This window comes from Athene cunicularia (assembly GCF_003259725.1).
Source record: "Athene cunicularia isolate RWA chromosome 1 unlocalized genomic scaffold, athCun1 chr1_part2, whole genome shotgun sequence".
NCBI lineage: Eukaryota > Metazoa > Chordata > Aves > Strigiformes > Strigidae > Athene > Athene cunicularia.
In genome coordinates, this window is record NW_020799092.1 from 42,594,485 (window position 1) to 42,616,959 (window position 22,475).

Consider the following 22,475-nt stretch of genomic DNA (forward strand, 5'->3'; position numbering starts at 1 on the left):
AACTGACTTGAAGCAAAAAGAAAAGGAAGGTGCTGCTTTGCTGATTTGTAAGATAGAAAGCTATCTGCATAAAATCAACAACTCAAGGCATTTTGCTTCAGAGAACATTTCTACTGGCCAGGGGCAATTCGGAAGAACAAGTGGTGAAGAAGGATCTTTAGTTTCAGTTATCCTTGCCTCTCTTTTAGCTGCCTTGTCTTCTATCCACCTTAAGCCACTTTGGAGCGACTTATTTTATTAAAAGTGAAGTGGCACCCAGTGACATCACTTTGGTTAAGGATGTTCCAGTGCTTTGTATATAAACAATGTTTTCTTCAGCTGTTTATAAATCAATCAGCTAGAATTTTGTTCCATTATTTTACAGTTGTAAAAGACCTGTCCCTGAAAGGGAAGAGTTTAGGGGAAATTCAGGACGGCTTTTTAAATTAATAGCTTCACAAGTAAAGTGCAATAGAGACATAAGCATTTGAAAGTTGCTTTTTAAAACTGAGTACAGGAAACATGAAGCTTTAAGATTCGCTCTAATTTTCTTTTTCAGAATAACATTTTTTCTTAACTATTCAGACTGCAAAAACAAAGTGTAACCCTGTGGGTGTGAACTTTCCAGAAACATACAAGTCTATTCTTCTGATGTATGTATTTAAATCCCAAAAGAGTTTCTACCTGCCTAGGAAGGAGATAATGATTCTGTTTTCATTAAACACTTAAAGTCAGCAAGTTGGATTCCACAAGCTTCAATTTAACATAGGCTACAGTATGATATATCTTCATAGACTATTTTTTCTCCCTGTTGGTTGCAAATGTTACCCTTAATTTCCATCACTGTCTGCAGAAGAGATGCAAGCATACAGCAAACAAAGAAAATTACACAAATTATTATGGAAATGAACCAATGCATAGATGTTGATAGACTTTTTTATCTCAGTTGTAACAGCATATAAAAACTATTTTGCTGGAATATTTGAAATAGATAGGTTTCTTTGGGACCGTCCAAACCCATAGTTTCCTTGCAAGGTGCATCATATGCACGCAAGCCATTGTTTTTCACACTCTCTACCAGAAGAATTACATGCTGTTCCCTTCAGGTTCTCAGGAAAGAAGTGAGTTCATGTAACAGCTTTCAAAAGTATCTATCCCATGTTCTTATGACGACTCACTCTCCAGTCTGCTTCATGTCATCTTTGCCTGTATTCTGTCAGCAAGGCTCTGTTCTCATTAGTATTGTATATAGCATATATTCAAGTAAGGAAAGCAAGATCACATGGGAACTCACTGTGTCACTCAGGAACTGAGCAGATATAAAATGAGAATGGTGGCGCTCTTAAGAGTGGGTGGTGGACAGAGTTCAATGCATCTGAAGACAGAGAAAGGTCCTCCATTTTATAGGTCTTTCCTATTTCTGCAGCAGCAAAATATCATTAAGATGAGTTCTAGGTGTTAATACTTTGTAAAGATGTGTAACCACAATTAATAGAGCCAGAAGCAAGCTGGATTGACTGCAGTTAATCTCAGAGATAATGTTAGCAAAGAGGTAAACTAGCTTGAAGTTGCATATATGTAATTAGTTCCTAATGAGATTTGTGATTATTGTTACTGATAATTTGACTGACATGAGAAAGTGTGGAGTAAGGAACAAGAGGAATAGCTCTAGGAAACATGCTGCTTAAGGAATAAACAGATGAATGTTTATTATAGCTGTACTAATGGACATTTAGGATCACGCTTCCAAAATTAAATCTCTCCATGCTAAACGCAAAAGGGAAATCATCACTGCAAAACAAACTGATTATTTCTTTTTAAGCTTAACTTCTCCATAAAGACACAGAAGAAGTGAACTCAGAGAGATCTATCTCTTATTCCTGAGCTCTTGGCCTTCCTAAACAGTTTCAAAATCATGATTCTTATCAGATGATACTCATCCTGTTCACAACAGGAACTGTTACTCTTGTCACTCACTGCTTCTAACTTGCAAATTTATCAGCCCGTTCAATTCTGCCTGTCTCTCCCCCTGTCCCCCACTTTTCCTATTGTTTTCCTAAGGGTATATTTTTCTCACAAAAACAGATTGTGGCAAAGTCTGAGTTTTTCCTGTTTACTCCTGAACTTCCTTCTCTTTCTGAGTATGACCCTTGAAGAGTTTATGCACAGTATCATCAAAATCAACCAGAATGTCAACAGAATCAGTCCCAAGAACAGGGGCAGGAATGAGGGGAGGTCCTTGTGGATGACATTATTATATAAATAGCATCAAATTCAGCAGTTCAGATCATGATTTTGAGGGAAACTGCTTATGGCTGCTACAATCAATGTTAAACTCTCTGTCAGTGCATGTTGGGCAGATGTGTTTCAAGTACAGCTGCTAGGCTGGACCTTTGAGGGAACTTGAGCAGACACATATCTAAAAATCCTCTTACCGTGTCAGTTAAGATAGGAGCACTTCCCTAGAGAAAACAGAACTGCTTCAGGAACTTTGCCTTGGCAAAATATTCTTTATATTCTACGCTATTTCAATGTATGGATGCCTACAGAAATCCAAGATAGCCCTATTTTTTCACTCTTAGCCACTAAGCCATGTTTATGAATCTCTTATTCCAAATACACTGCACTCCTTGACTATTTGCCATTAAACAGTTTCTGTCAAGAGGTAGTGATAAATACCTTCATTTTTTTACCTTTTTTATAAAATGAGTTATATAACATATATGTTATAAAATATTAAATGCATATTACAGCTTAAAAAGCCTGAGGAATATTTCCATTCACAAAAAAGGAGAGTTTGGTAAGGGAAGGCCAAATACTAAGGTCATTAATTTTTGGCATTCATAGTTGAGAAAATAGGATCTAAGGAGAAGCTCTCACTCTAAAACATAAAAGAGATAAACCATGAAGCATAAAATGGATAAAAAGTCCTAAAATCCATATCACAGATCTAGGACCTGTGTGAATTGTCCTGGGAGGTAGCATGACTATCATGACAAACAGGTCAGCAGAAGACAGAAACCAGCCGAAACAGTGTGACTGTGTGGTGAGCTATGCTCTATTATTCTGCATCTCCACAAAGCACAGCAGCTGGTTTCTTAAGCTTTGTATTTTAGTACAATTGTATTCTTTAACTTTAAACTAAAAGCTTGTCCAGCACTAAAAGTGATTTCAAAACTCCTCTTTCTCAGAGGATACTGCATCCAGCAAGATGTACTGGCTCATCTGAACAGTGGTAAACTCACTCACCAGCCAAGGAGTGCTGGCATGCTTCTAGGATTCTCCTTCACTAGCCTGGAAGAACTAGATTCAGGGATGGTTACACAGGATCTGGACAGCCAAAGTTTCACTTTTGCATCCAGCAAAATAGGAAGGAATGGTCAAAACCCCACGAGTGTCACAAGACTTGCGACAAACATACACCAGCAGCTGGCTGACAACTGCTAATTGAAATCACTTGTGTCACTTATGGAGCAGGATAATAGCCAAGTTGAGGAAAGAAGGCAGAACACAGAATGAGTCTCTTTTCGTGAACTCTGATGGAAAAACACAGACCCATAGAAATGTTAAAGAGAAATGTTTAATAATTATCATTACAATAATAAGCAAAGTAACAGTAGCAATCTTCCCATCAAAGGGAAAAATATAAAATAATTTCCCTGTCATATAATTGTCTAGAAATATTTACTCAAAGGCATTACAGAATATAGCATTAGTTAAGTGCATACTCTATACATGCAGCCTGATTTATTACTCTCTCTTCCAACAATGTCACTGGAAGGTCAGTGACAGAAATCTTTATTTTTCTTGTGCCTTTTTAGTCACCAATCATATTGCTATCCTTAAAATCCAGAGAAAGTACTATCAAATATTGCCTGCCAAAGTCCAAATGCATGAGAGCCAGGGCTAAGAGACAAGGTTCTTTTCCAGCCTAGCCACCTGGGAGGAAAATGGAAATATTGTCTGTCACACAGGGATTATGTGCTACACTGAAACCAGGTAATAAACATAAACACCTCAGAAATACTGTGATGTCCAATCTTCTGTCTGGACTGAACCAATCATACTGTTTCTCCAGGTATGTCTCCAGTAGCCACCTGAGAATCTTAGCAAACACATATCTAAAACCAAAAAATTCTGCAGAGGAATCCGGAATACTTTTGGCAAGTATCTAAACAAATAAAATAGTCAGATCAAACAGTGTTGATTCACAAACAGTGGCTGAATGCATACTGATGTTCAGGTTAAGCATTTCTCAAGTGTAGGTTAAAAAGTTTATAAAACTTCACCTATAGCATCTGGCATGAAAAGGCTGGAAACCACCTTAAGAACTCATCTAGTCTCTCCCCTATCTAAAGCAGATTCATACCAATGCCATTCCTGACAGAAATTTATCTAGTGTGGTTTATATAGGCATCTAGCAAAGGATATCCTAAAAGCACTAGAATTTCATTCTCAGAGGCATGATAATAACTCTGGTCTTTTGCCCTGTAAATATTCACAGAAGAGTACCAACAGTTCTATTTCATGTCCTAAAATGAACTGCTGTTTACATAGTTTCAGTATAAACTACAAAAAGGAGGCGTCTCTCTCTCTTGTATTCTAGATTAGAGGGTTTTGATTGACACCACTGGTCACATAGAAAGACGCCCAGACTTTAAAAAGAGCCTCTACAAGCCATCTCTAAGCCAGCCTTCTCCATACTGAGTAATTTTAAAAACATGACTACAAAAGCAAAATTTAACCAGAAAGATCACATTTGAGGCATTTTGATGTTTTATCACTTTTTATATAATTGTCCTTACCCATCAGTTTATCAGCATGTCAATCATTCTATAGTCACTGTTACACATGAGAAATTTAGCATGTTAGAAACACAGCAACACCTGAGGTTTGTCTTATCCGTGTTCCTAATTTCACAGTCACCTGCTAAACTAAAGCGGAGAACACGCTAACAGAAACACAAACTAGCACAGAGATCTGTTCTAGTTATTAGATAAATTACCTCTAGACAAACATCCTGGCCCAGCAGGTTTTTCATGCCTAAAGAGGCTACTGACAAACTGTGGTGAAAAGGTGATATCCCATTTTTACTACAAGTTCAGAGGTGGAAAAAGACCTTTCAAAAGTTATATATACATTAAGTGGTTTATGACATTATATAATATCATAAGCACCAACACTTAGCAAGGTATTACCTTGCTTACACTGAAGAAATTGTTAGGGTGGCCACTGCTATAGAGAAAAGAGGCAATGAACAGAATGAAATATCCCTCACAAAGAATTTCCACTAAAAATCTCATAGCAATCAAAAAAAAAATCTTTAAATTACACGAGCTTTTAATGAGTCAGATAAAAGCAGGAAATCTAGATTATATTATAAAACATCAGTGTGCATTCAGCTGCATTCTGACCTTCATTTGTTCTTTACACTGAGCCGCTGAACTTATGGACAGATCCTAGCACATTCATTTTCCCCTTAGGGACAAAGTACCAAATGGTAGTGTAATTGCCAAGGGAAAATTATTACTCTGTTCTGAATTATTTCTATCATAAATCCAGCACCAGTCAAACAGACTCTGTCAGAAAAACGACAGGGTCGCTGTACAGTGATGAGAGTCCCACATACAAGTGCACCATAAATCCCTTAGTCCCACCACCCAACAAAGTCATTATAAGTCATGTGTTTAAATCAAAATTAGAAAATCCAAGCTGGCAGCAAACTGGTCTGCATTGCTGAAACAATGGAAATGAGGTGATTTACTTGCTGCTGGTTTAAAACTCACCCTGCATCGTCTGTTTCTTATGAAATATGTAAAACATGACTAGCTTTTTGCCTGGATAATTGTGAAGGGGGAAAACACAGCTCTTCAGAACATAAATGTGCAACTCAGATTAACTTCAGTTCTGTTTCTGTGCATATGCACTCTATGAATAATTAGACTATACTCATTAACCCATAAAGGAACAGTTTAAAATAAGTTAGTATTCTTATTCATTGATTCATTCTTTTACCTTTAAAGTCAAGCGTGTGGATCAGTGTAATTCACAGAGAAATTTTGTGTCAATGAACATTCACATTTAACTGTATTTGGCTTTTTCTAACCCTATCCATTTCTTCTGGATCTACCAAGGACTGATGCCCCTACTGATGCATTCAGGGTGTTTCCCACAGTGTTTTCACAGCAGTTCTTTGGCAGCTCAGCAAAACCAGGTATGTTGAACCCTGACAAGTAAAAATGTTTGAGCAAGGCAACCCATGAAACAGGGAAACTAACTCTTGTAGCCATAGATTCCACCTTCAAATTTTGCAAGGCTGGAAAGTCAAAGATTAAAAGCTTACGATGACTGGCATCCGTGTTCAACAAGGGAACCTGGACAAAGAATGTTTTCTCATATAAAACTAATGGGAAACCTGTCAAAAAGGCCCTGCAGTCTCCAGTACCAAAGAATGATCTATCTCATCTTCTACTCCCTGAGTTGGGCTGACTAAGGACAAGATAAGGACTCTGCTTTTCTAAGACTTCCAAAGTGAATTAATGAAGGCATTATGATTTGTACCAGCTATAGACTTCCATGTAAACAGGACAGGAATGCACATATGGTCTTTGATAAATACATCAGCAACATTTGGCTTACAAGCTCATTTTAAGTACTAAATTTAATCAGCATTCAACCTCTCCAACGTCAAAGGATTCAGAGAGCATGACAGTTTTAAGTGAAGCCTGCTTATTATTATGTTTTCTTACATGCAAAATATTTGATGACTCTTTAAGTGACATTCAACTCCATACAAGAGCATCTGAAGCATCTTACAAAGAATAGTTCAAATTCAATGTAATTATCAGAGTATCATGTGGCTTAAATGATCTTGCACAGTTTTAGAGTTGCCACATAAGCAAAGGCTAATATTAATTTGAATTAATCACCTTTGTTGAAAAAAGAAAAAAAAAAACCCCAAAGTTAAAACCCCTGTGTTTGTAAAAATGCAACAAAAATTCCTTCAAACTGGAGTTCAGTATCTCTCCTTTCCTCTTCTTCCCCATATGAAAAAAAATACTAATAACAAAAGAGTAGTGCAAGATTAAAAGGAATAATCAAAATCAAGAATATATAGTAAGTTAGGAATGCCATGTTTTCATCATCATAAAACCCTGCTTTTTGAGAAGTATGTCATTCACATACTTAAATTAACTAAAGAAATTTGAATGTATTTCAGGGACTAATAGATGTCAATTTCAGATGACTCGATTATTAAAAGTGTGATTTATTTTCTTTCTTGATGATTTTGTCGGGAATGGAAGAATGAAACAGTCCTTCTATTCCTTAAGTTGTCAACAGGCAATGGTATCTATAAAAGCATGTTTGGGCAAATTCAAACTTGAGTTTGTTTATTATTATGCACAATAATTTTTCATATCTCTTTTTTCTTGTTCTGTTTATAATTTGCATATCAGTCAGCCAAGTGAAATATGTGTTTAAAAGCTAGAAGCTTCATATGGAAAGCACAGAAGCCTGATCTTGAAAACATGCATACATTCTGAGTTTTGTTTGCCAGAATATCTACAGGATTGGATATTATTTCTGTAAAAGCAATTCCCTATAAACATATTTATAATAAAAGACTCTGAAATCCTCATAAACCCTCACAAACCCTCACCTATTCTGTTATCTCCATTTTACAGAAAGAAAACAGACACAAACAGTTTAAATGATCTTACCAAGATCACATAGGAAGTATACAGCAGAAACAGAACCCCAGGTTTCTCTAATCCCTGAGCAGTGCTGTAATCATAACATGGTCCTTCCTGTCATTTATTGCCTGATTTCTGGGCCACTTCTAGCCAAATAGGATGGAGCTAAACTAACACAACACTGATTCCCAAGACTTCTTTTAAATTTTATCAAGTGAAGGGACCTTAGTCTACAGTTTAAAAAACTGCTTTATAAAACCACCAAATGAAGACCAAAAAACTTGAAAGTATAACCTGTACTTTGAATTCAAAAGGTCACCCTGGCAGTATGTTATGCCAAGCAGATAGTACACAAAGACCACACCTCTTCTAGACAACAGTCCTGGCCAAGAGCAATCAGATGAGCCCCCAAAGTAGGATAATTTCTGAGCAGCAGCAGTGCAGTCAGGTCAAGACAGCAGGAAAAACAGTCAGTAGCCTAAGGTGGCAGACTATTTTGTTTATGCTGATGAGGCATTAGCCTTGTCCTTTCTAGCTTGAAAAGTTCATTCTTGCTTTTTATTCATATATCCTTTGTTGATGTTGGGACGGACAGGGTGTTTAGAGCAGCACCTCCCACCTCTCAGGGTGGCTCACTGCTACCTTGACTAAGGTAGCAGCAGGGTCTTTTGCTCTCCATACTGGTCCTGCCAGACCCTCAAAAAGAAAAGTAATGGGATTCTGGGTTAAGGGTATGAAGGACAAAAAAGCTGCTTATTGTGAGAGGACAGGAGAGGGAGGTGGTGAAAAAGACTGACCAGGCAGCTGCAGGGAAGAAAAAGGGGTCTGTAGATGACAGGAAGGCAGAAGGAACAGGTGTATGTATGCTAGGTAGGAGGATAGGGTCCTCACAGAATGGCACAGGTTGTGAGGCTGGATGAAGACTTCCTGCTGCCCTATCAACACACAGATCCCTGAAGCTATGTTTGCATGTCTCAGCCCCCTTTCTAATACTCAAAGTTGCTCAGAAGCCTTAAGCAAGCTCCGTTTATTCCACTCTCCCCTTCTTACTTAACTTCAAACTCCAAGTTAAGCATTCTCCTGAAGCATAACTCAGACCTGGTTTAATTAATGTTCCTGAAACAAATTTTACAGACCATTCCCCTCCACTGTCATTACACAGCAGTCCCTGGGATCTGCACTGCAACATGAATACATCCATACCAAGCTGACCTCAAGACCAGCCTGAACTATAAAAGACCAAGAGGTGAAAAGACAATGGACTAACAACCATTATCTAAAAATAATTCTTTTGAAATTTCCTTGAAACCAGAGTCATGTTTTCCTGACAGTTTATTCTGGGTTCAGCTAAGAATAGAGTTAATGTAGTTTACAGGATAAAGCAATTACTGCTGTAAGAACTCGGAAGTACAAGAAATAATTGAAGCGCAGGCAAATTTTGTGGAGATGTGGATTAACAACATCACCCACTACTACAGGATAGATGTATACTAGACCCCTGCACTAAACACTCTGCAGAGGACTCAGATATACAGTTTCTCTTTTCTACATGCTGAAGAGTCTTCCACAGCTTCTTCCCCAGCTCTTAGATCGTTCTTCTATTGTCCAAGATGCTCTCATAGCACCAATACTTCCCTGGAATGTGCTGTACAATTTGCTTTACTGCTCTTAGCCACGCAACTGGATCAGATGCACATGTGATACATACTATAAAAGCAGAATTAACTTTTAGTGTGGTTACACTCAAGAATCACTTTGATTCTTCTTGTACAAACATATGCAAATGTTAGCTGAAATGTGTATCTCCACGTAAAGCAGATATCAAGGCTGTGATATGTCATAAAACATATAGATGACACTCAGCATATGGAATATATGATGGCTACCTTAAAATATTTGTAGCTTTCTATTTTCTCTAAAAGGTCACAGCTTCTCTGGCCCATTGAGAGAGTATTTATGCTAATGTAAATCCAACAACTTTTGCAGGAAGCCATATCTAAAGCAATTACTGGTGTACCGTCACCAAAATTTGCCTGACAGTGAAAGAGAGTTACTATGACATCTGTTGAAGCAATTTAGATGAGACCTCATTTATTAAAATAGTAAATCTATACCACTATTAATCAAGCATGATGCAAACTATCAATCTAATACTTGCTCCTTTAGCTGGTACTCAGAGGCACTAATTAAGGGAGTTGCTTAATGTATCTGTTGTTTCCCTCTGCATTGAACTATCAGAAGATGTGATCAGGAGTAATAATGAAGGTTGGAGTTACGCTGCAGTTTATTCAATTAAATGGACCCTATACAATTGTTTATGAATACCCGAGCAAAACAAGGTCAACAACCCTGGATGTGGCTGTTGAAATTTTGAAACAATCTGAAGTACATTAATTGGGCTAGATGAGAACTTCTACCTTTGTCACCTACTTATTATCCATCTCCAAAGTTTTAAAAGGGTCCTCAAATGCCTTGACTTTTCCTGACATTACACTGAATGGGACTTTCAGTAACACAAACAAGTGTAACATGGAACCAATTAGCCCAGATATGTTGGAAAACTTCAAATGCTACAATAAATGAAATCCTAATCTCTGGAGAAAGAGAACAATGATGAAAATCACTTCAACTACATAGTTTAATTTTGTTATGCCCATACTTCTACCAGTAACTTCAAGAAAACATTATTCTAATTTAGCAGTAATAATTCTGGATTTTATATGGAAGTGTATAAACTAGAGGCTTAGTTAGAAGACAATTCTCAGTTTCCAGAAATATGATCAGCTAATCATTATGAGGGGTGGTGCTGCCTCAGATAGCTGAATGGGTAAGATAATTTTTCCCTGAGTGGCAATACTCCACATCCAGGAATTAACTTCAGGAATAAAGAGAGGGCTGGGTTTGTTTTGCTGTCTTTTCTTTTTTTTTTTTTTTAAAAAAAAAAAAAAAAAAAAAAAAAAAAAAAAAAAAGATCCCAAAGGCTATACTTGATTAACTGAGACTTACTTTTTAAATTAATTTCTCTTTTCAAGTTGGTGAGAAGGTGATCTAGAGTGAGCATTAGCTTACTTCGGTATTTTATTTCTGGAATCAACCTTGGAGTCAAATGCATGAATAGTTAAAGATGAATTGCGACATGGGAGAGAATCTGGATTTATGTATTGAAAGCTAGATTGGCACTGCCTTTTCCCTCACTGTGGCAGGTGCACCGGCCCAACGAAAACAGGGCTTCTTGGCTGCTGAAGTGTAGCAGCTCCTGACTGCCTTTGCCCTTGGGGCTTCACAGGAGTTGGAGCCTTCAGCCAATAGGAGCCGCTACTGACCACAGATCAGGTTCAGCCTGGGTATAAATGGAATCTCCTGGGGCAGCCCTAATGAGTTGTTCTTTGTTCTGCTTTTTGAGTTGTCCTTAAACCCTAGAAAGTTGCTCTGTTCCCCTCTTACTGACATTTGAACCTGTAATTTATGGAAGGCTAGTTAATTGTGTCAACGTTAAATTTTTAATTTTTGCTGGTTCATTGTTTATTTGAGAGCCTCTGTAACACTCACCCTCAGACTTTGGTTTTCTATAGTCAGCAGAACTCACAGCTTGGAAAGAAGCAAGCCAAGAAGAACTAATTAACAGCAGGAAAACAATCCTCATAACTCATCATTTATCTGCACCAGGTTCCTGGTTTTGGCCTGGTGAATGAAATTCTGAGAGGAACTCTAGTGAAGGTCATCTGCAGCACAGAAGTCACTTTAGTTCACAGATCATTCTGAACGTATATTTTTTGTCTCTGCTCATTTCTGACTCAGCTGCCTCTATTTGTGAAGTCTACAGGAGCAGGCTTTTCTGGCCTAAAAAACCCTTCATCTGAAGACTCAACAGTTCACTCTTCCCCTAATCTATGAAAGGTCATGTACACCACTCCAAAATGGCCATCCATCCCTGGAGCAGAAGAACAATTATTTAACAATGCCACTTCGTGCTTTCTCATGAATCCAGTTAAGAAAAAGCTTCTGATAAACACCAAAGAAATACTGCTCAGAAATATACAAAATTTACTTCCAAGTTTTATCTTTGGCCTTTTTGAATGTGTAGCCAATGAGTGCAATCTTGACATGCACTGTGCAGTGTCACTAGGCCTATGACCCACCTGAAAGGGAATCATCAGGAAAATCTGAGTATCCGAGGTACTCCACCACTATCACTTCAAACGGAGAACAGAAGAGATAGTAATCGACAGCAAGACGGATTGTTAGCATCAAAAAAGTGGTTTCCTGAGCAACTGGCATGCAAACCAAGCACCTGCCACCTTAACACTGTGAGCTGACTGTAGTGCAAACAGGATCAAAGGGGTTTGAGACACACATTAGGTTTCAAGAAACAAAACTGATGGATTCTTCCAGAACTGGGAAGAATAAAAACTATTTTAGATGACAGTAAAATAGGTATTCACAGTCACATCTGATCCAACACTGATTAACACTGAACACAAACCAGACCTAATATTGGATTAAGTCAACCAATTGGTTTAATGAGGGGAAGTGAATATGAAGACTTAGATCCCAGCATGGAAGAACTAGGGGTGACATCACACTCCGGACATTAGGAGGGCAATTTATCTTATCCTATGTGGTTAAGTGGCTTTGAGAGGTCAGGTACACATTCCCCTCCATTAACTGTCATTGCACTGCAGGGTGACAAGCTCAGATTTACAGGTGTACCTTTGGGATGTCCAAAGTTAAATGGGAGGCATCCCACCTCACATACCAACTGACTTCTTATCCTAAGGCAAGAAAGACAGGAGAAGCTGACAACATTACCTACACTCTCAAGAAACAGTAGGAACTTTGTTATTTCCTGTGACACTTACGGGAGTTACCTGAACCTCCCTCTGCTCAGTTTAAGCTTAGAAGAGAGCCACAGTTCTATCTGTCTTCTCTTGACTTTCTCAGTCAACACACTCCATTTACTACAGTCAATATATTTTAAAATTGTACTGAAATTTCATACAAAACATGCCCAAAAGATAAAGGAACTTCAAGAAGAAGGGAAGAGAGTGCCAAGGTGCTATTCTTGCTCAAGAATTTGGGACATGTATTTCCATAAGCTATGGTACTGCCAAGGCTACAGGTCTCCAGATCCTCAGGGTGTGTACTACAGCTGAGCATAATGACGCTTAAAAATCTGAAAAACAAACAAGCTTGCGAGAATTCAAACACAGTGGGCAAGCTGTAGTTTTCTTTTACTGTTATTATTCAATTCAGCTCTGCTTGATTAATGTTATGGAACCAAAATACACCAAGAAGGAAGAAGAAGGAATATATTTCATACAAAATGGGCAAAATGTTATGAAATTACAGTTATAGAGCTTAAAATATTCCTTGCAGGTATCAATTAATTTATGTTATTTATTTTTGAGATATCATTATGCTGGATAGTAAAAGAATAAACATTTTGGAGGAATTAAATCAAACACAGCTGCTTCTTCTTCTTAAAAAAAAGTGGTGCTCCAAAATAATTTATACGAGCAATTTTTTTCATCTTCCTCCAGATCTAAATATTATTAAATTTCACTAAAGATAAGACCTGTACTTGTACCACAAACAAAATCAATTAGCAGTAAAACTACACAGAAATATCGTATTAGGACACACCACATTAGGAGACAGTGGAAAAATTGAGTCAAACCCTTCTGGTGTGGAATGGGTATTATTGTATCAAGTTCAACAACACCAGGGAGTACTTCAGAAGTTTCTAAGAAGGATGGGGTATTTTGAAGAAATACAGTCTCTTCAGTACAGTAAAAAGAACAGCTTATGTTAGAAATTCTTTCAAAAAGGATCAGCATGAATTTAAGAAGTTATGTTTTCATTTTTGCATTATTTTATCACTGAAAATAATAGCTAGGGTTTAAAATAAAAGTATGTATTCCACGGTTCTGTTCTCTCTCTCAAAATGTGTACATTTATAGTTGTAGACAAAAAGATTACACATCAGTGCAACTAGGGAGCACAACTGAGGACTGAATTAGAAACAGCCAGTCTTCTCAGAAGTCAGGTCTAAACTACCAATTACTGCCTCTATGCCTGGTCAATAAGGTTACTCACCTTTTCTCATGTCACAGTCAATCGTATGCATTTAATCTCCCCATCACGTAACATTATACAGGCAGAGATAAACACACACTGTGCACTGGAGACCAGACTGAATCAGCACTGCATCCACAAGGCAAGTAATATCGAAACCACGGTACTGCTCCAAAAGAAAGTGAAGCGACTTTCGGCACTGTACCTCACAGCCAAGCAGGGGGAAAGCTAAGCTGCTTTTAGGCTGATGATGGCTTTCTGAACACTTGAGTTTTTGAGGAAATTGAAAGGGTCTGTGTGATTTTGACAGCCCTCAGAGCTTGTTTTAGGAACACTGCTGTGTCACGTCAGTGCACCCGACACAGCAGGGGCAGGGGCAGCTGCACCGCACTGCAGCATCAGCGTGTGACTTCACACTGCTTGTCTCAGCAAGAGCTCTTCCATCTGCTTTCATACCCCGAGAAGTTCAGGCAGTCTGCCATCAAGGCTTGCCCCCAGTACACTCCTCTTCTAACAGTCTCTTAAGGCCTCTCTAGTCCTACTCATAGTAAAGGAAGAGAGCAAGAGTTAGACCTATTCTCGGTCTTTCTTTGGGAGAGGGGAAATGAAAATGAAAAATACCAAACTCTTCTTAAAACAGTACCATGTAGTCAGCTAGCCAATTCGACTAACTTCACCATCACATTTTAGCAGGAAAAATGATAGATGAATAAAGTAAAAAAAGATCAACAAAAAATATACCCTACATGGCAAGTTTAGCCAAGTCCACATATCTTGACATATAGAGCACAAACCTACTGCTTGCAAACATGCAGATCCTTCCTCCACCCAGACCAGCTTGTAAGGCACGTACTCAGAGTAATACTAATGACAGGAGTGTGCAGAGATTTTAAAGAAACAGGAATCTAGTTTCCTCATAAGTAGTATCTATGTATGCATATGTGTATACACTGTAAATATTTAGCTCAACTCCTTTTTTCCACAGTGCATGAATAGCAAATGCAGCAGCATCCGCTGCAGCTCATCATTAACAAAAGAAAGTCAAGTTTTTAGAATGTGAAATCTTGTGAAAGGCTTCACAGCGCTCTAGCATAGTTACCTCCAAAAAAGCAGAAAGATCCAGTATGACCATAGAAGTGCTTTGGAAACCAAGTGTGAAATGCATTAGTCATCTAATCTCTTTTTTTAGATGGTTTTAGGTAGACAAAATTTGGCCAGACAATAGAGGTTGGGCTGTTAATCCAAGACCTTGCCTTCATGCTTCATAAACAAGACATCCTAGTGCAATGGCTCAGTACTGACTCAGAACAAAAACACTCACCTACAAGAATCAGCTTAAGTAACAGCTTTTTTTAGTGTCTAGATTTTCAGGGAAGTCTAGCCACACCTGGCTGTTCAGTGCATGGGAAAAGAAGAAAGTGACACACTGATTCTCTGTAACTGCACACTACTTCTCTGAGGCGCCAAAACCACATAAAATGGGAACAGATTGTTACATTACTGAACATACAGTAGTTCTTCTAATAGCCTAGGTATTTCAGTATACTCTGCAATATGCTACTAGCCAGAGAGTACGCAAATCACGGTCCACTGAAGCCTGAAGTGATGACCTATTTCTAGTCCCTTACTGTTGTCAGTAGGAAGATGCCACAAGAATGAAGGGCTGTGAAAAAAGTTACTTCTCTCCCCATGATGCCTCCTTCCCTACTACATCTCTGCACTGCTAAGTAAGGGCTAATCACTGGCTTAAGTCATATATTCAGTCTAGCACTGGCAGCAGGAACAGTGGTAGGGCACAGAACTGTGTTTTACTGCAGTGGTGCTGGAACATCACAGAGCCATAATTTCTGCGTGACAGTGTGCCTGAATCTCAAACATCTCCAGTGACCATTTGTAGTGAAATGTACCTCAGTACTGCTGATTCTTGCAAGCCCCTGATCAAATATGGCTATAAATACTCTAGCAAACAGAAAAGCCGGTACTATCAGGAATTCTTTCCACACTGCCTTTGACATCACAGTGTTTTACTGATGCAATGTTTCCAGGCATCTCAAGAATCAAAAAGTTTGAAATGTTTCACTACTTTTCTCTGATTTTACACTTTTACCACCAACACATTAGACGTCCTGATTTCAAAATAGGGACAATTCCATTGCCTCAATTCATAAAGAGGGCATTACCTAACTAGCTCTGTATTTGATAATTATGAATTCTGATCATAGCAAAACACAGAATGTTGTATAAATTCCAGACATGCTCAATGGAACTCTGATTTTTCATTCTGCATGAAAAAAATAATGTAGAAAAAGTCTTTTCTAGCAGATTACAAGAAAAGATAGATATTGGAAAATTGATAGAACAGTACAAGTCAGGGCAAAAAAAAGTTACTGAAGCTTGAAGGTGCTTCCATCACAAATTAAATACAACACAAGGGTCAGTTATAAAAAATGGAGAGGTGGGTCATTAGGGAGAAACAGAGGGAAAAAAAACCTCATCCATTAGAGAAAGAGGAAAGATATTATTTTTCTCCAAAGTGTTAAATTGAACTTGCTGTAAAATTGATCAGATCTCTTGAGACTCAGAAATATCCTACAGCAATTATTGATCAAAAGGAGTGAATATGCTACAGACCATGTTTATGTGCCATAAAAAAAAAAAAAAAAAAAAGGGGAAGAACTAAAGCGTGTTTAAAACATATTTAACCTCAAAACGCACTCTACTGCCGAGATAATGATTGCATGAGTTATTGCAGCAATGTGTATGAGGATAGATTATCTTCATGAAAACATACCTGGCTAGATTGAATGCATCATCGATCAAGCCTGCTCGATTACTGACAGAGATAACCTGTGAGGGGCAAGCACAAAAATTGAACCATTTAGGGTGATGAAACAGTGAAGGTTCACCTATGAAAGCAGATTTTAGGGATGCATAGAGGAGCTTACCTCATGGTTCCTTGTCAGCTGATTAATTAGCCGCCTCCAATTCCTAATATCATAATTAACTCTAAAGTAGCCAGTCTGATTGATGTTCCCCAGCAACCAACTTGCCTCTTCCAAAGCAGGAATTCTGTGGTGTTCTAGAAACAAAGAACAAGATGGGAAGGGGACTTGGTATTAAATTTAAAAGTTCTAAAGACATATCTTAAATTCTCTCCTTCTTTAAATAGCCATGAAGGCAATAAAATTAATTCAAAGACTAACAAAAACATTGTGCTTGATTCATAATTTCCTTTACCTGTTCTGATGTAGACACACACCAGCTGACATTCCTTTGAGGACCTTTTTCTCACACAGAACTCCAAGAGAGGTTTTATTCTGGCAAATAGTATATACATGAGAGGTGCCCATTTTAAGTCTCGTACCCTGATTCTGGTCATGCTAAAATAGCCTTCTACAAGGTTAACATCAACATTTCAATGGGTGTGCTATAGAAAGAAGACTAAATCTGTGATTTAAAAAAAATAAATAAATTCTTAAGTGTTTCTGGACCTAGTCAATGAAGCTTTTGGAAGTATTTGTACAGCTTCTAGCTACTAACCACTGAAAGTCTCCCCTTTACAGCTAGAAGAATTAACATTGTATCAGCTAACCTGTTCTTCCTCTTTCCCCTCTTCTTAGGTAATCACTTTGGGGCTGAAAGTCTAAATTTATTCCAGTATTTGTACAGTCAGGCAGTCCACAACTATTTGCAAGACTAGGGATTTCAACAACAAAAATGTCCTGAACTCACAACACACACTTCTTTCACTATGAAAAGAATCATTATAGAATGAAGTCTCAGGCTTCAATGTCTCTTGAAGAAGCATTCAATCTAGTAAATTATTCTGACAAAACTGATCATGAACCAGAACTCACTAAAAATTCAGCAACTTTCTTTTCTACTATAACAAAATTAGTTTGTACACTGTTGACAAAAGGAACAGTATTCTCATGCATTTTTAACAATAAAAAAGAAGTACATAAAATTTGTTTTAAATGTAATTCCATCTGGGAATTATTTGGTGTGCCTGAATTCCCTGAAAGTAACAAATGGGAAAAAATTTAACAATACCATCTTAACAATTCACACATACTATCTAGTACCTAGACTTACCACAGAAATAGGTTTGTTTCAGCCTTTCTCATAAAAAAGTAATTTCTGAGGAAATAACAGATGACTAGGACTACAAATAAAAGTTATGCTTCTCCCTTGACTAAATATCTCTAGCAAAACACACAAATAACTATCATTTTAAGGTGCAAAAAATACAAAGAGCAGCAAGACCCCAATCCTAAGAATGCCCAATTATATGTTTTAAATCATGTTTAAATCAGTTATGTTACGCACACAAAGTCAGATAAAAAGCTTCAAGATTAATAAAGTCCTCTTCTCACCTAGGTAGTTCTGACATCGTTAAAATCTCTTAAAAATACACTTCCTAGAAATAGTAAGACCAGAATAACTCAGTTGCTGCCTATTCAATTCAATTGTTATTGATCTTTCAGGGTTTGTCTAACTAACTTGCACCAGTTCAATTTAACTATTCTACACAAACAATTGAGACAAAAAAAAAATACAGACCACCAGTTTTGCTTAAAATATTGATTACATCCATCTACTTATCTGTGCTAAAGTGCCAAGCAGACACATTCTTTAGGAGCCGAAGTACCCACAGAATGGGATTAAGTAAGAAAACCAGAATTAAGTCCTACAATTCTGTGAGCTTCCCAAGCATTCATACTGTCAAAGCACCTAAGCTGCTTTTGCCAAGCAATCTGATTTGAAACCAGGTTTTAACACCAGGTGTCCTTCCTTCCACAAGGGTCTATAAAACACTGGGCTACATAGCTCAGTCTCAGCAAACTGTAGTGACGCTGCTCCTCTGTTTAGATCCTTTTTTCACTGGACCAGAAGTCAGAATCACCTAGTTGCTCCAGCCTACTTCTGGAAGACTTGAATCCTGGTTCCTGTGTAAATGACTGAATCTTATACAAAGAAAAATGTTACTGTAGAAAATACCATAGAAGATCGTAACAATTTACAGCATAGTGATAAAGGTACTTTCTTAGAACAGATTTGGATCAAGTATCTGCTGTAAAACAGGGAGAGAAGGAATTTCAATCTGGATCTACCCTGTCTTACTTCGTTTACCCAGCGTGGTGCTGTGCATACAGCCTGTCAACCCTAAATCTCAGCTATGTTCCTTATCAACCTAGTAGCTTTCTTAAGAGCAACAGCAAAAATACCCACTTCTGTATCTAGACGAAACTGCTGAGGGAAATTTCAACTTTTAGAGTTCTCTGGGTCTTCAGGGGCATACGGCTATGTGGGGTCAGGAGCAGGCTGCTCACACCTGGCAGAAAATCCAATCACCCTAACAAAGTACTGCTTTCCATCCATGCTTTTCTGTTGCAAACTAACCTTTCAATGCCACAAGCTTCAAGTAGCTACTTGTAACTGGTTAATCCCTGCATCTCCATGATACCTAAAAGCATACCAAATCAGCTGTGAGCGCACATGAATCAATATCTGGGTAAATAAATACACTGAATAGAACTTTTCAAAATCAGATGTAATAAAAAAACTACATACATTTTTTTTCTTGTTTGAGTATTTCTATTAAATTTTGGTCTCTGAAGTGAGGCAATTACTTATCCTTTAATAGAGTACTGACTGATACTTGCCAGTCCTATATGACAAATTAAAAATAACCTATTTCACAAGTAACAGCTGTGCAACACCTCCAACACATATTGCTTTAATGGAGAGCAGGATCTTTTCAAAGCTCAATGGCATTATTGCTGTTTGGATCAGTTTAAATCCAACCGTAACCCCTTGCTATTAATTTTCAGTAAGACCACTCATGTGTTGACCTTCTCCTGAAATACAGGACAAGAATCTTTCACACCTTCCAGCTCATATAAGCAGGTGGTTATTTTATGGGACTGACTGATGCATGTGCTTCCCATAGTTCTATATTATTTTCTGGAATTTGATGGTTTAGTCTGTCGATTCTCATGACTTTCTATAAAAGAAATTCTTTCTTTTGGTGATTACAGCAATGAAAATTTCTATACACCTGGGCAATTTCTCCACTTATCACAAACATATTTATTAGTTTCCCATTAGAAGTATTATAGTTAGGGAAAAGGTAGTCAGTTCAGTGTTAAACCGTCTATTAAACCATTCATGACTTTCTAAACAACAACAAAGATTTAATCTGGGAAGAAATCCATCTTTGATGGTTTTAGTTCACCTCTTAAAATTCACCTCTGAAACTTCCAGTTTTGCCACATGCATATAGGAGACACGTAGGAGGAAATGGTTAAATTTTATGACATTTGTTTTGAAGTAAGAAAATCAGCTAGGGTCTAATTCTCATTTTCTCTGCTCTGGAAGTGTGAGACAGTCCTCCAGCTGGTGCTAACTGTATGTGGCTTGAAGTTCTGAGCTCTCCCAGCTCTTGAGCAACCTCAACTCCATCAAAACCAGCAGGAATGATAGAAGCATGCTCCTCCGCACAGCACCATGAGCTCCTTGTGAGGCAGGTCTGGGCAAAGGGCACCCCTCTGCAAGACACTACTCCAATGCTGACAAAAGCGTGGGCTAAACAGTTCTACTACCATTTCAAGTGTTCAGACTCACAGTTGTTATTTTAACTCTTCATTTTATACCACCACTAGAATACTAGGAAATTGGTTTATGCTGGTAGAATCCTACTGGGAGAACTGACTCCATTTTTCTGCAAAAATAACTTGATGACAGCAGCACAATTTCATGCCAACAACAGCAAGTGAAATTCCTCTGACAAAGAAAGCGTTCCATGAGGAATTTAATCACAATTACAGTATTTTTTTGAAAGATACTGACTTTAACTAAATTCTGAAAAATTTTTTGCAAGAACTTTTCATACAGGTAGAAGGCAAATCAGAAGTTCTATTCCCCAGTGGGCAGCCAGCAAACCCCAGCTCAAAAGCAGCTGTCTTCTACAAAACTGTGGAGGAGAATCAGACTGTCGAGAGGCTTACAGTTAAAGTAGAGATTATCCAGCAGGAGGTGGCATAATATAGTAAATTGGAACTTGCTGTTTGGAAGGCAATTGCCCTGTTGAACTTTCTTTCCCCCATGTCATGGCAATCCTCTGGAGATACTAAGAAGGATCTGAATGAGAGTCACTCTACCAGAGCCAGGGAGGTCCATCAGAGAAATATTTCCCTGGGACATCACAAATCAGTCTAGGTATAGGAGGTGGGGATAGAAAGGGCAGGAAGGCAGTCTCTAAAGCTGTATCAGTCAGTTCAGCAGCACTTGCCAAGTCACATGGAGATGTTTCCTACTTGGAGCCTGAACACCAGAACAATCATGCCCAGGGAACAAGAAGTATGCCTTTGTCCAAAACCTGGGTCACCTTTTTGGAACGCATGCTAGCTAAACTTCTTCACTTGTGGTTAAGGTGACTTCTCCAGGATTTGCAGAAACATGACAGGTGAGCCTGTGCTTCCACACTTAGTATGCCTTCAGCAGCAATCACCAACACCTTCCCACAAGCCCAGCTAAGCAGTTATCCTGTGGGGACAGGCTGAGTTCAAAGCTGGTTCCTTGACTTTTTACCCACTACTGATTTTGGGCTGATCCCAAAACACTGTGGACATTATGTTCATACATCATTACAGCAACCACAAAAGGGGCAGCTTATCTAGGAAAAACAGAAACAAGCCTTGGATCTGTGACAGAGCAGAAGTTTGTAACACCAGTGACTTCCACAGTGCCAGTGAAATCGATCATTCAGCAGACCTGCAAGACTGCAGCACAAAGAGCATTGCAGTCATCTTAGTATGATGTCTCTGACCTTAGCATGGATAGGAAGGCTCATCATGAGATTCCTCCTTTGTGACTGGTTTAGTTTTCAGATGTTTAATAGCTGTCAGTCATCTGAAGCACAACAGTCTCATCCACGGCTACGGGGAGTGAACAGGGAAAAAGGTGGTAGTGACATATCTGTGTGCAGCATTCTGAGGGCAAAAGAGACAGCTCCATTTCACATGCCCAGACAAACTGACCCAGTAAAAGGATCATCTGATGGCTAGTATATGAGTGATGAGTAGAAAAATGGTTACATAAATGCTATGGCTCACTGGGTAAGGAGAAGACTGGCAGAAGCACTTGCAAAATTAAAACCTTCCAAAACTATGACTACATACTTTCCACAAACAGGGGAATATGAAACACCTTATAGATTATGTACTTTGTCAGACAAGTTGTCGAGGCCTGGCACTGTTCTCTCTACAGGTTTTGTTTAAATGACAGTGAATTACATCTCCAAAAGATGCTTGCATAGTTCTAATTTCCAGTGTGTCTTTTCACCTTGGTGTTGTGAGGAGTGGACAGAATGGGCTCTGTTGCCAGCAGCTGGGTTGATGTGCAATTATCTGAACTAATCCTGCTCAGAATATTGAACAATCACCGCTCTGCATGCCTCACTATCTTTAGTATGTAACCAGACATGGCCTGGATGAGTAGAGAACAAAAATGTAGGCATCTTAGTGGCTCTTACAAGACTGGACAACAGACTCTTATACCTCGCTCCTGAAAATGCCAACTGGCATCCTACACTACCTTGATGAGGTCACAAACACAGCAGCAAAGAAGATGCAAAAATCAGTAATTCTCTCTTGTCCTTACGGATATACACGAAGAGACTCTTCCATCCACAAATAAACACCCCTGGTGAACTCTAGTGTAAGG

The 22,475-nt window shown here is 38.4% G+C and overlaps 1 protein-coding gene across 1 annotated transcript in view; it reads right to left on the reverse strand.

Moving 5' to 3' along the window:
* Window positions 1-22,475, reverse strand: part of TRHDE (thyrotropin releasing hormone degrading enzyme) — a 213,418-nt gene that overhangs the window by 31,124 nt on the left and 159,819 nt on the right. Inside the window, exons 10-11 of the mRNA XM_026865004.1 lie at window positions 16,694-16,827; window positions 16,540-16,595 (exon numbers count right to left, since the gene is read on the reverse strand). Coding sequence (XP_026720805.1) covers window positions 16,540-16,595; window positions 16,694-16,827 — 190 coding nt within the window. The remainder of the gene's footprint in view (window positions 1-16,539; window positions 16,596-16,693; window positions 16,828-22,475) is intronic.